The sequence below is a fragment of the Nanorana parkeri genome, unplaced genomic scaffold (assembly GCF_000935625.1).
Source record: "Nanorana parkeri isolate BGI_ZX_2015 unplaced genomic scaffold, ASM93562v1 scaffold1642, whole genome shotgun sequence".
NCBI classification, from domain to species: Eukaryota; Metazoa; Chordata; class Amphibia; order Anura; family Dicroglossidae; genus Nanorana; species Nanorana parkeri.
In genome coordinates this window covers 50,562-64,743 of record NW_017307910.1, presented here as the reverse complement: position 1 = coordinate 64,743, position 14,182 = coordinate 50,562, and the positions used below count along the sequence as shown (strand labels likewise).

The window sequence follows — 14,182 nt, the reverse complement described above, 5'->3', positions numbered from 1 at the left end:
TCCTTGGTGCTACCTTGGAAGCCATACCTGGACCCCGCCCAACCAAAGATTCTGGGGCTTGCCTGTATTGTGACCCTCAGGCACTCAGCTCTGCTTGTGTTGCTCCCCAGACACCTAGAGCACTGGTGTGTTAGATGCAGAGTGCTTTACATGTCCATGACTGTGGCACAGCCTCTGCTGTGATCCTGTTCCCTGAAGACTTCCTAGGGAGTTCTGCATGTGGCACTCTCTAGTACTGTGCTTGTCTACTGCAGAATACTCTCCAGGCCTATGGTTAACCCTGGGATTTCCCCTGCATGAGCTTGGCGCAGTTTTTATTATATATATTTATATCTATATATTGCCTCCGTTTTGCTTTAATATTGGACAACTCGGCTGCAATGCCACAGCAGTGTCATGCATCTACTTTCAGGGAGGAACTAGAAGTTTTGCTGCTGGAAAAAGTCGCATAAAGCAACCGGTATTTCTCTTTGATGCTAGGGGAGGGAAAGTGATTGTATAGAGAAGGGTAGTTGCCATTAAAGGGAACTGTTTAAATTTCCCTACTTGATCTAAGCACAGGTTTACTTTAGGAGGCTAGAACCCGAGATAATCTAATCCTACTGGCACCAGACCATGCCCTGGTAGGTAATACCTTTAGTTCTTTTGTTTGCAACCTTAAGCTGGCCATACGCTGTAATATTTCTTCCTTCAAGCTGCGGGCTGCGAGCAAAGAAAATATAACAGATTCCTCCATCAACACTTACGACCGTTGATCGAGGAATCTACCGCTGTCTTCATTGCATTAAAGACCCATTGGGAGTACCGGAACACAGCCGGTAGCTCATTGGCTGCCCACTCTGTTCGTTTGAAGATTTTCCAACTGGCTCTTTTGATCACCTGATCATCAAGAACCGGCCAAAATTTGGACAGTTCATGGCCATCTTTACAAAAACTGGTATATGTCACTTATTAAATCCTGTGCCTGTTTGTAAATATCAAAACTATTACAATCTGTCATTAAACGTACACTTTGGGAATGTATAAAGAGGGTCTATAAAAGGGATCAACATAAGATATGTAATAAAATTGTTTGTAATACTTGTTTTTTTTATCATGCCTCACAGCAGCACATGTTTTTGAACGGTATGGTTGTGCTTCTAAGTAATTGGACTCATCACTGTAGGGAAAACAAGAGATTTCCGTGGAAGTGCCGCTAACCGTTTGTCCTCTGCTTTTCAGTATGATGCAAGCCGTCATGACTTACATGTAAAAGAAGCCTGGGAGCAGGGATACACTGGCCAAGGCATTGTGGTTTCAATCCTGGATGACGGAATTGAGAAAAATCACCCTGATTTACAAGGAAATTACGTGAGTGAAAGCAGTGTTTATAGCCTGAGAACCAGCAAGACAACTGCAGGAGAAATGGGCAAAATCATGTCATTCTGTGTGCTTTGCTATGTGATTAGCCAGCAAGTTTAAAGAAAAAACTCAAACTTCTCTAGGATAAAAAATTGTATTTATTTATTCAGGTATTTACACAGCATTTTACATTCACATCAGTCCCTGCCCTCAAGGTCCCTTTCTCACATGCACACATAGAAGGGCCAATTTAGACAGGAGCCAATTAACCTACAAGCATGTCTTTGGAGTGTGGGAGGAAACTGGAGTACCCAGAGGAATCCCACGCAAGCACAGGGAGGACATGGAAACCCCTTGCAGATAGTGACCAGACCAGGATTTGAACCAGGGACCCCCAGTGCTGCACCATGCTTTAGGTTTAGATTTTAAAATGTAACTAGCTAATTTGGGAGATCTGTAAAAAATATTTTGTGTGTTTTTAGGACTGCCTTAGTTTGGGTTTTTCCACCCAAAAATTATTCTAGTTATTGGTGGCGCTGGGGGGTGGAGGAGAGAGGGGGAGGCGAATGGTGGTAAATCAGTCCCTGTCTTATATCTAAGATAATCCAATAGCAAGACGTCCCTGCCATAATTTCTAACCTGGGAGTTTTGGATGTTTTGTGTTCCAGCACTTTGTTTTTTTCCCATTATAAATGCATAGAAACAATGAGGGATGTCCCTCATAAGGGTCACATCAAGTGTGCAGACCAAAATATATCACAAATAGATTCTGAAAGAGATGCACATTTTTTTCAGGTGATTTTTAACTCCCCAACAATTATATAAAACTGAAATACATTTTGGGAGTAATAACCCTTTAGAACAGCTGTAGGTAAACTCCAGCCCTCCAGCTATGGTGCAACTACAAATCTCATTAGACATTGCAAGACTGACAGCCACAGGCATGATTGCCAGAGGAAGATGCATGGTGGGATTTGTAGTTTCACCACACCTGTGGTGTCTACTTCTGCTTTAGGATCATTGGGAGCTATGCCTTTCATGTGTCTTACATCGGTAACAGCCATGACTCGCAGAGGAGGTATGGGAGGAATGGCTCCTAGGTTATGTATGCATGTATGAAATTGTTTTGTATTTTTCACCAAAAAAAACCCTTTTGTCCTGAAATTGTACTTTTTACCTAATTTAGATATGAATAGGGCATCATTTATAACTCTTCACCCAGCTATATGTTGGGCAAATGCTGTTCACACACCATTCCCTCCACTAAACTGAGCCAAGGAGCATAGAAAATTCCTATGCTATGGGGGGGTGGGGGCGGCTGGCTGCACTTCAAAACACCACATACAACCGATCGGCGGCTATAGAGCCGCTGATCGGTTGTATGAGAAAAAGCCGGTAACAGCTGTGCTGAATGTACGGGTCTTTCCTGCCCGTGCGCGCTACTGGGAAACCCGCCAATGGGAGTCATCTGTCCGTTTTTTTTCTCAACGGGCGGACGGCAGGAGGTTAGACAGCACAATGTTTCCCAGCACACTCGCCAGCATGCAAAAAAAGCTGTCTAACCGCTAAGGTTAAAAAAAGAGGTTTTAGATACACGTCCTTCGCGGTTAGACAGGTTTTTTTTGCATGCTGGCTGGTGAGTGTGCTCGGAAACCTTTTGCTGTTTTATCTGACTAGCGTCTCCTAAATCCTTCATAAATGTTGTCAGTCAGGCAGTGGCCATAACTCCCAGGCTTAGAAAGACATATTTCAGATATTACTGATGCAGAGAGTGCCCACATAAGGATGGAGGTGGAACCTGTAACTTCTTTTAGTACTGCCACTAGTCTTGGGTCCCTTAGGCTAGGTTCACCCCTAGGCATTTGCAGTTTTGCTTGTTTTCACATGATTTTTTCTTTGCGTGTTTATGCTTTTAAAAATCTGTGGTTTTCCCTGCATAGAGAGGTCTATGGGACCAAAACCGTGGGTCTTCCCTCTGAAAAAAGCTCCTGCATCTTTTTCGTGCGACCCAATGCTAAGGTGTGAATGGACAGCATCGAAAATGTGTGTTTTTTTTGCGCAACCAAATCCACGTGTAAAAAGGGGTGAACCAGCCTTGAGGGGCCCTATAATCAGCAAAACTTTCACATTCACAATTACATTTCGAAGCTCAGTACACTGACTTCCACCACCCTATAGAAGGATGAACAGTGCCGGCAGCAATTCAGAGATGATTTGATAGATCTGCAGCTGAGTGATGTGCAAATAAGCTACCCTGAGTTTAGTGCCACTTTAAGTACTAGTAAGGGTCACATCTCAGCACTTGCGTTCTTGTGCCAAAGACTGTTGGCCACTCATTCTTTGATTACGACCTTTGTAATCCCCACCTTAAGGATTAAGTATTAAAGTTATAATGCTTAGAGCCTCCTTACTTCCCAGAGTGGTTTCAACCTTTCAACTTAAAGGGTTTCTAAACCCTCCCTTTTTTTTTGCTTTAACAGTGGTTTAAACTTACCCTGTGTTCGCCATGCGCTCACGCCCGAGAATCCGATACTGCGCGGGCGGCCGCAAAGCATCCTGGGACGGGCTCTTGCGCAGTTCGGATTTTCGGGTGGGAGACGTAAAGTAAGTCTATGGACGCGTGCACCCGCATGCAGACACCGCGGGATTGGAAGTGCCAGCAAGCCCAGAGGAAGTGCCAGCAAGACCATCTGTCCCTCCCACTGGAGGGACAGATGAAAACATCAGGAAAGAGGAAGATTGGATTAAGATACATTTAAGGTAAGTGCTAACATTAACATTGGGGAGGGGACATTTTTTTTTACTTTAATGTCCCTTTAACCAGGACATTGTGCTGCCCTCCCTATATCCACCTCCAGTACATCAGTAGGTTTCTCCCCCCAATTATCTGGATGTAGTTTGAGCTGTGCATGTCTACATCTCAGCCACGGCTTCTATTAGAAAGTCTGACTTTCTTTTTGTTATACCTGATGGTAACCCTAAAAAGGGTAATCGACTTCTTGCTCCACTATTTCTTGGTGGCTCAGACAAATCATAATTCAACCCTATTACGGATTGGGTACCACCTTTCGCTGTCGAGGTACGTTCTACTACATCTGTGAGTGCTTCTTGGGCTTTTCGGCATTGGGCAACGGTTTCCCCAGTTTTGTAATTCTGCCACCTAGTCTTCTGTGCATTCCTTCCCTAAGTATTTTACCAGGTGGATTTCCAGGCCTATTCTGATGCCAGCTTTGAGCTCAACATCCTTCGAGCGGCTTTTTGAGGTGCAGGCAGTCGCTAGTTTATTTTTTAGCTGGGCCTGGTTTTTTTTTTTGGTTTTTTTGTTGTGTTGCCTGACACTCAGTTGGACTGCTTTTTGACATCCCACATGTCATACTCCTGTATAAAAAAAATCAAAAAACGAGTGTGTTCTTGGCACTGCTTTGTTACAAAACTGAGGCATGCTGGGAGTGGGGTGGGAGGAATTTTATACCAGGCTGGCCACTGTTTTGTGGTTTGCCAGTGTCTATATCCTCCAGTAGACAGTAGTATAACCCAAATACATTCCTGCGTCCCTCAATGAACTTTTTTTATGACGAGTACAAAAATCCTGTTTTATTTAATGAGTCACATAAGCAGATACGTTTAAGACATGTAGGATTTTCCACTGCGACTCTTGCTGTGAAATTGGTTTTACTGTTTCTTTGACCTACTGTAGTAAATGGACATTTGCAAGACTTTTTTTTTGTAATTTATTTTCTCGGCATGTGTGTTTAATGAACAGCTCAATAATGCATGGTTAGACATTCATCTACTTTGTAAGAAAAGGGGGAAGAGAGAGGGAACTGATTATTGATCTGCGCCGCCACGGTCTGCTCGAGAAAAGCACTTGCTGCAGTGCACTTGAAATTTATTAGGAAAGAACCATTAGGTTGATGAAAAACTGAATGCAGTTGGATATCTTGATTCTTTTACACCTGTCTGCAGAAAGAAAAACAAATGATCTGGTTTAGTGGAGATAAGGGCAAGTGATGTATGTGCTTGTCACTTTAACTGACGAGGTTTCTATTGTGGATAATTTTTTTTTTTTCTTTTACAATTGTATTGCTTTAGGATCCTGCTGCCAGTTATGATGTCAATGACCAAGATCCAGATCCACAGCCCCGATACACTCAGTTGAATGATAACAGGTGAGCCCCTGGAGACAGAAGATGTATTTCTGAAAACATGTCTGAAAATTTGTATTAATGCAAAGTGTATAAAAGGGATAACTTAAAAGTCTGTTAAACTGATGTTCCTCTTCTGCTTTCCTGCATACAGATGCACAGGCTCATGTTTGGAGCAAGGCATTGTTCTTCTTTTCTATCAGGTGTTAGGGTGATCTCATCTTCAATATGAGGTTTAGTTTGGGGCCCTAGTCTGCAAAGAAATGTAATTCACTTAGTGTATATGGAAGAGTGCCTAAATTAATTTTCAGCATGGAAGGGATGCATAATGATCAAATATTAATGGCATATATAGAGGATTTACTGGCAAATTGGTTAGTTTAAGGTCACTGCAGAGGACACAATGGTACTATTTATGGATAAAAAATGTTTAATTTATATTCATAGAAATTTATATTCATAGGAATATATGGTAGCGCATGAATGTGTTATGCCAAAAGAAGACCTCCAATATTTCTCTAACTATATTACGATCTATCACATAAACACAAAGAAAATTCAAACGTATATGTGCTATAAAACTGTGTTGCAGCTTTCACATGCATCTGTACTATTTTCTTAAAGGAAAATGCAGTCATTTCTATGAGCCTGTTGCAGTCATTGCAGTGCTAGATACTGTGTCAGTTCTGCCTGACCATTTTTTTACAGTAAAATGCATGCGTTTTCGAAAACATTGTTCACTTGGACTACATTTTTAAAAATTGCTGCCTTGTGCATTTTTTTTTTTTGCATTGGCACTTATTAAGATTACACTGAACTCAGGAGTCAAATCTTAAAAATTCATTCAAGTACCCTAACGATTAACAAAAATGTCTCATTTGTGTATCTCTCAAATCATCTCTGAATTGGTTCGAACACTGTCCTTCTGGAGGGTGGCTACGTTTGTTCCCCATGGTCACTGTGTGTGTTGTAAAGTAGCCACCACTCCAAGCTCACTCCTGTGATGTACTACAATCTCATGTTTAGTTTACTAATTTGTATTGAGATTGTAGTCCATCACGGGAGTGAGCTTGGAGCGGTGGCTACTTTACGACACACACAGGGCCATGGAGAACAAAGATAGCCACCCTCCAGAAGGAAGGACAGTGTCAGTATAAATTCAGAGATGATTTGAGGTTTCTACAGCTGAGTGATACACTAATAAGATACATTTTTGTTAATAGTTAAGGTACTTGAATGCACCTACTCTGCATTATGCTTAAATAAGTACATACATGCTGTGGGAGCTTGCTTCAAATAGTAGAGCATTAAGTACACATCCACTCGCTTTAATCTCCTTTTTAGGGCTTCCTTGCCTACTTTTATAAAGAGAAAAATCTAAAACAATAATGCAGTTGCCCTTTTTGGGGGTTGTCCATCTCTCTTCACAAAACAAAATACTTCAGCTTTGCTCTTGTAGCACTTCAAGCCCTTGTCTGTTTCCTCCAGACAGTTTTCCAGACACCCTGCTGAGCTACATTCAGTACAGACCTTTCAGCTGCATGCTGCACTGGCCTCAACCCTAGCTCTTGGGTGGTGCCCTCATTACTCCTGGGCAGAGACATTGTCTGTCTCCCAGGTGGATCCCTTATACACTAGCTAAATACCTTAGTGTATTTCCACTTTTGGTGTCAAATTATAGAAAACCCCTCTGTGTTCCTATTCACACAGCATATCGAACTTTTTTATTTTTATTATTGTCTTACGTTTTTAGATGTTTTGTTGCAGCAGGCAACGTGACTGATTCCAGGTTTTTCTGAACACCTTCACAGTAATCTGTCCTTATAAAAAGACTTAGACTGAAATTTGAGGATTGTATTTCTATTAACTTAATTAACATTTGAATGTGAAAGCCAGGGTTGTAATCCTTTAACTCCTCACCCTTTCAGCCCCTCCTAACAGTACAACGAGTACAAGCAAGTAGACATTTTAAACCTTAAGAAGCCATTAAACTCTAACCCAAGTAAAGCAATTTATACTGCAAGAAGCATTTTTTAATCTTTTAGCTTATGCCATGTGAGTGATGACATGTAACAAACATAAAACAGGTGTTATCCCAACTTGGCTGTGAAAGTAGATCTACACTTTAAAAGTTCTGCACAGCTGAACAATCAATGGTTGCTGGTTAGTACCAAAACATTAATCCAGGGTTGGAGGCTTCATCCCACCAAAGTGACTACAAAGCCTCAGGGTCCAAGGACTCTGACCAGGGTTTACCAGTCCTAAAGAAAACTGCAAAGCAGTTTTCTCCATATAAAACACGCACACGGTGATTGTTAACCCTTATCAAAACGTGACAAGACACAGTACTGTCAGAAGGCTTAAAATGTCCATTTACATGTAAGAATGCATGCCATAATACTTTATGTAAACTCATTAAGTCCATGGTGGTATATTGATCCAGGTCGTTATCCGATTGCTGATAGTGATCTAGAAGGCTCTTTGGCTTGATGCTGCAATAGAGCGCTGTAAAGATCTTAAGCCACCCTACTAGCTTTTTTTATAGGTTTATTTCACAAGTTCTACAGGCCATAGACAACTCCTCCATTCCCTAGCTATTCATTTACTGTTCCATTTTAAACAGACACACATGTAGTTGTACACTTAATTCTTTGGTGTGATCAGTAGATATGTCAGTGGTTAGAGGTTGTCTACCACATTCTACCTGAATCTACACAAATTCGCAATTGTTAAAGCCTATAGGTTTGTAGAAAGGGGGTTGCCACAGGAATGCAAGTAACACCCATCTGATATGTTAAAGAGCACTAAATATTCTAACAGGGTTATTCCCAAAAGGGTCAAGAGTTTGTAGAAGCGAGAAGTGAACAATCTAGGCCAAAATAGCGGATTTGGAAAAATTCTCCAATTCAGCTCACTTTCCAGTTCAGCTATGTTGTCCTAGATTGTTCACTTCTCCTGCCTTTTCCAAACTCTTCACCCTTTTGTGAATAACCCTGTAAGTTGTGAGTTTTCAGAAAAAAAGCAAAGGTCCATAAATAGGATGTGCACATTTGCTATGTTAGTGGTGTCCAACTTCTGAGATTTGTATTTCTGTACATCTTAAAGGGATGAGGTATACTATAAAAGCACCTTTTTTGAATTTAAAAAATGTATAATGATTAAAGTGCCAACATTTCAGTAAATGTTTCATTACACACAGTATATATTTAATACATTTTGCACAGTGCCCCATTCATGTATGCATTTAGTTAATACCTTTTAGACTGTAAGCCCTCACGGGCAGGTCCCTCCTTACCATCTTGTCTTGAATTGTATTTTGATTGTAATGTCTTCCTTATATGGTAAAGGGCTGCGCAAACTGTGGCGATGTATAAATCCTGAATAATAATACCAGAGCACAGCACACATGCAGTCATAGTTCCCCTTACCAGTTTTTCTCTTACTGGTACTGTATTCGTGTTCAACATTCAAACAAGATCATGGTTTGTGTGGCAATCTGAAATTGCATTTAGTGTGCATTTCATTTTCTGTTTTGGTTTTTACCTTTTTGGGACACTAGGATACTGGGGTGTACCCATATTTTTATCTTGAGGAAAAAGACTCTGAGTCTTCTTTCTGTGTCTGTTACATTTTTATTGCGGTTTAAGTACAGATTATAGTCACCAGATCTGTTAAATAGCTTTGTGCTGGGAATTGTGTAATAAAAAAAATAGAAAAAGGTCAAGAGTCATAAAGAAATGTAAATTCCATAGAGACCACAATGGTGTGTGAATTGCATATTCTGAATAATGTTATGTCCACAGTTCTAAGAAGTCTTTTTATTCCAAGTCATTAAACTTAACCTTTATCATCACTAGTAATTAAAAAGCCAGTAAAACAGAGTAAAGGTGACCTATTATTGGCAGAACTAGAATAAAATGCACAAACAGCAAAGAGCTATTATACAATTTATATGGCAAGACCTAAACTTTCAATGTGGTTACATGGGCCAATTGGAGGTTGAGCCTGCTAAACTACACAGTTGTGGCAAGTCTGGTAACTTGTTGTAGATTGCAAGCTAGAATAAATATATTGTAGACTTCTACAGAGAGTCTGAAAATACATTTTTAATGAGAATTAGATTGGCATATAAATCGTATTTTGCCTGCATGTGGTGTGTTATCTACATGTGCCTCCCTGCAATGTTTTTACAATGGCTTCCTAGCATGTACTCAACACATGAATACAGAAGCAACGTAAAGCTCATGCTATTGGTTTTATTGGTTCTTGTAGAGCATTCCCCTTTAATCATTGGGATACATGGTCTGCAATAATTTCCAATACAACAACATATTCCCTGGTGTTTTATATATGTGAAGTGTTCTGACCTGTGGTACAGTAGAAAGGCATCATGGCACACTCACAAACCAGCATGTAAAACAACTTTTCTCACCACTAAGGACAATGACAGAGGTTTGGATACACGTCTTCTGCAAAGGATGTGTAAGCCGCACTGCCGCGCCAAGGCACCTCTTATAGTGCGGTCCTAACTCTAAACTATGAGAGTCTCCATCTTGGAGCACATGGGGGCAGAAGATATCAAATTGGGTGCAGGCCTGTCAGGAGGACGCCCCACCTCCTTAAAGGTACAGAGACACACAAGGGATCCCGCACATCCCATTGGCAGCTGAGAAACCCCATGCGTCGCTGCACCAAATCGGTAAAGCAAAACAAACGACAAACGCACTCAACAATTTGTTACCTCCTTGGTGACTGCAGTCCTACAAATACTAGTATTTATGATTTCATTACACAGCTTAGAAACTAACAGAGTATGTGTGCTGCTATTTCTAAGTACCAGGAATATTCAACACAGCAGTGCAAAGAACTGTGATCTTATTCAATGTGAGTTTACCAATTACAGCGAGTCAGGAAATTTTTCTGTGTGTCACAACAGTAAACTGAATCTAGTTGTATGTGTTGCTGAAGTTTGCCCAGCTCATGTTTTATTGTTTTCTACCATATTCTACATATGATGGAATCGGTACAAATGCAAAGTAGATATAGAGGCACTTTCAGGTCTTGCAGCAGAGTGAAGTCAAAGAATCAGCATTTTATTTTCAACGTTTCAATGGAGCTGTGTTGGAAAAAGTTTTGCTGGCTCAACAAATACCCCTTGAGATCTGCAGTGGGAAAACACTGGCCTAGTGTATTGAATCATTGGAAAGCTTTTCTGAGGCTCGGTAGGCTCATGGTGAGATCTTGTGAACCTTATGTAAATTTGGGGATCTGTAAAGCTTTCTCGCACAGGGCGCCTAAAGGCCTAAGGCCGGCCCTGGTTCTGGGCATACAGTATAGCTGGTGGCTTTTCAGTCCTAGAGTTTTTATACTGAATTGCAATCCAGCTGCTTTATAGAGCCTTACCTTTTTGGATGCAGAACCTCCAGATTTTCTTTTCCAGAGCCCATCAGGCTTTCGACTACAGGCCTGCAGATTGTTAATATCTAGAACTATATTGTGGGTACTTTTTGGCAGCTCATTGTTTTTCTGCTACTGGTATGTACCCACTGCAGGATGGGAGTCCACTTAACCCATGCAATCCTCTATCTTGACTACCGCTACTTTTTTCCCCAGGTTGTGCACTGTATTAGAAAAAGTATACAGGCTTAACTTTATAAAGTTCAACACTCTCTTCAAGCGTTTCTTGATTGATGAATAAGTATTTAAATCTAATTTTGCTTGGTTTTTGAAGCATATTTGCTTTGGGCTAATTTTTTTTCCTCTTTAACCCGCCGAAGATTTTGGCTTCGATCTAAAAACTTATTGTGTTTTCTGTAATTGATAGGGCCTTTGTAAAGGTCAGCTGGGAATAAAGTGTTTAATGCTTAACATTAGAGATGCCATTTAAAATACTTAGTTGGCCTGTGGAAACGCTTTCTGTAACGCTTATGTACTTGTGTCTTAAAATATTAATGTGCGTTTTTGAAAAAAAAAAGTACTTTATTACTGAAAGATGTAAAGCTTTCTATATAGAACATAATTTTGCTACACTGTGGGGAGATACGCAGCAAAGATACAGTTGGTTGTAAAAGTTGTGTTCATTATACAATCCAATATAAAGTGACCTTCTTCTGATTTTATCACATCTGTTACTGGATTTTGCATATGAAGAAAACATATGTAGAAAAAAATTATAGATGGCTGTTGGCTCCCTCTAAGTAAGGAGTAACTAAAGGCTAATTTGTGGTGTTTGAGGTCAGGTTAAGTATACATTGTACCATAGGATCTTAATTCAAACACAACACACTCAAAATGTTTCAGAAACCTGAAGTCAGAAGCAAGAAATATCTACGTTCAGTAGCCCTTAAAAATGGCTGCTCATATGATATGTAGCACTTTCATTTTGTACAAAAGCATGTTAGTTTTATCTTGGCTCGTTGTTGGTGTGCCATTGTTGGTCTCTAGCTGGGTTACTGTTCTTTGTTCCCCAATATCCAGTCTTAACTTGAAGGTACTGGAAATAAGAGGGTATTGAAAAATGTGGTGTGATAGATAGATAAATGTATGTATCTATGTATGTATATGTATGTATGTATGTATATGTATGTATATATATGTGTGTGTGTATATATACAGGTGAAACTCGAATAATTAGAATATCATGCAATAGTAATTGCAGTAAGTTCTGCAAAAGGGCCCCAAACCAAGTACTGAGTATGAAACCTTATTTTATTTTTATTTTTTTGTATAAACTTTCATTTTTCTTAATTTTTATATGTTTTTAGAAAATACTTGTATTTTTTAACTGTACTGTTGGGGGCTCTAAACAGACCCTCTGATATTTCCCTTTTAAAATAGAAAAAGAGATTGAAGACACAGAGTCCTCAGTCTTTTTTCTGCAGCCCCTGTTTTAAATGAACAGGGAGCCGCTATACTGAGTGTTCCTTTTGCATTGTGCATGCATTGTGGAGATAGTGTTGCAGGGTCTTTTTTCCACAACAGTCCCTTCAAAGCTTCAAGTGTTTGTGCCTATATGCTCCTAAAATATAAATCTGACCTTGAAGAAAAGTGATTTAACAATAATGATAGCGTTTTCTGCTGTTCCAACTGCACTGGATTCAGAGATGATCAAGCATACAAGAATTTCTTGGTAGAATTAAAGTCTTTTTTTGTTTTTTTGGCATATAGCTAGTGCTAGCAAACAGTAGCTATATGCCCCATGATTTAAAAAAATTAGGCAAATACCAAATTACTTACCTGTTCTAGCGCCGCTCGCTCCCGACTGAAGAACTCGTGGCTCACGAATGGCTGTGATGGCCAAAGTGTGCGGGCGTATGCGCAGTAGAGCGGAGTGGGAGAAAACACAATGACCGTTAAGAGACGCAGCCGGGAGCACGCCAGACAGACACCGTGGGACACTAGGAGTCTGCGGTGGATCAATGACTGGCACCAGCGCCGGAGGGACTGTAGGAAACGATTGGAGGGACTGATGATCGCAGCAAGAGGCATCAAATAAGCTAAGTGCTTACAGCAGAATTGGGGGTGGGGGGGGGGAGTTTAATGTGACAAGTATTTTTGGTGCATTATGAGCAATACAAGTGCTGTTTTCCATGTGTGAATACACATAGAAAATGGCTTGGGTTATGAACAGGCTTCAAGATCGGTAAAATCCCTTACAAAATTGCTAATCAAAAGCTTTTCATTAAATCTGTGGGTTTTTTTCTGAATAAATACTACAGTGCATTGCGTTAAGCATCTTAACTTTTTTTTTTTTCTTTTCTTCAACGATCACTTTGCTGCAATCTGAGCTATGTAATAGAAGTCTGGAGAGCAGGCATGGATATGAAATTGGTTGGTGAGTTCATTCGGCTGGGGAAGCAATGTTCCTTGCACGCTTCACTTCCTGTAAGGGCCTCTGGTCAGGAAGCACTTCAGAAGTGGAGAAAATGACTGAAAATTGCATTCTGCACGGTTATAAAAATGGCTGCATTTCCAGAGGTCTTGGATTTTAAGCTTGATGCACAGTGAAAAAGCTGTTTTTTAACCAAAATGTTAATTTGTGCTACAGAGCCTAAATTATATTGTATACAGTTTTTAAAAGAAGTCAGATATGTTATGATATTACAACTTAATAGCTGGCTTTTCCAGACACGGACATATCAAAATATTCAAGCTTTATATACAGGTGAAATGTCCTCCTTTGTCCCGCTGTCCCTCTTTTTGGTTTACAGTACAGACCCCTATAAAAAGATGTACCAGGTAACCATCACATTAGGGGCACATTCATGAAGCAGTGAATGTGACATTCACTAAATGTTCACTGCAGGTGAATTCATGGTAAATCACAGGAAATGACCACCTGTAAATATTACATTAACGATTTTATAAATGTGCCCCTTTAAAGTTATTCTATACCATATCTATCTTTGCATATTCATTGCTTTGCGAGTAGTGGGCAAAGATGGTTATCAGTGGGCTTAACTGATCATTTATTCATTAAACAGTGTCCAGCCACTTCCTGTTATAGGATAACAACGCTCTATTCCATTCTCTCAGATGTGCTCCCGAATAGTCACAATAGCATGTATTATTAAAAATTATCACCCAAAACAAAGTTAACCCCTGTACAGCACTGTAACAAACGATAGCTTACAGTATGCAAGCATACCAACACAAATTGGAAGTAACTAATTGTTTTCTTTTTTTTAAGTTAATTA

The 14,182-nt window shown here is 40.1% G+C and overlaps 1 protein-coding gene across 1 annotated transcript in view; it reads left to right on the top strand.

Moving 5' to 3' along the window:
• Window positions 1–14,182, top strand: part of FURIN (furin, paired basic amino acid cleaving enzyme) — a 167,083-nt gene that overhangs the window by 111,686 nt on the left and 41,215 nt on the right. The window contains exons 4-5 of the mRNA XM_018570964.1: window positions 1,222–1,350; window positions 5,434–5,510. Coding sequence (XP_018426466.1) covers window positions 1,222–1,350; window positions 5,434–5,510 — 206 coding nt within the window. The remainder of the gene's footprint in view (window positions 1–1,221; window positions 1,351–5,433; window positions 5,511–14,182) is intronic.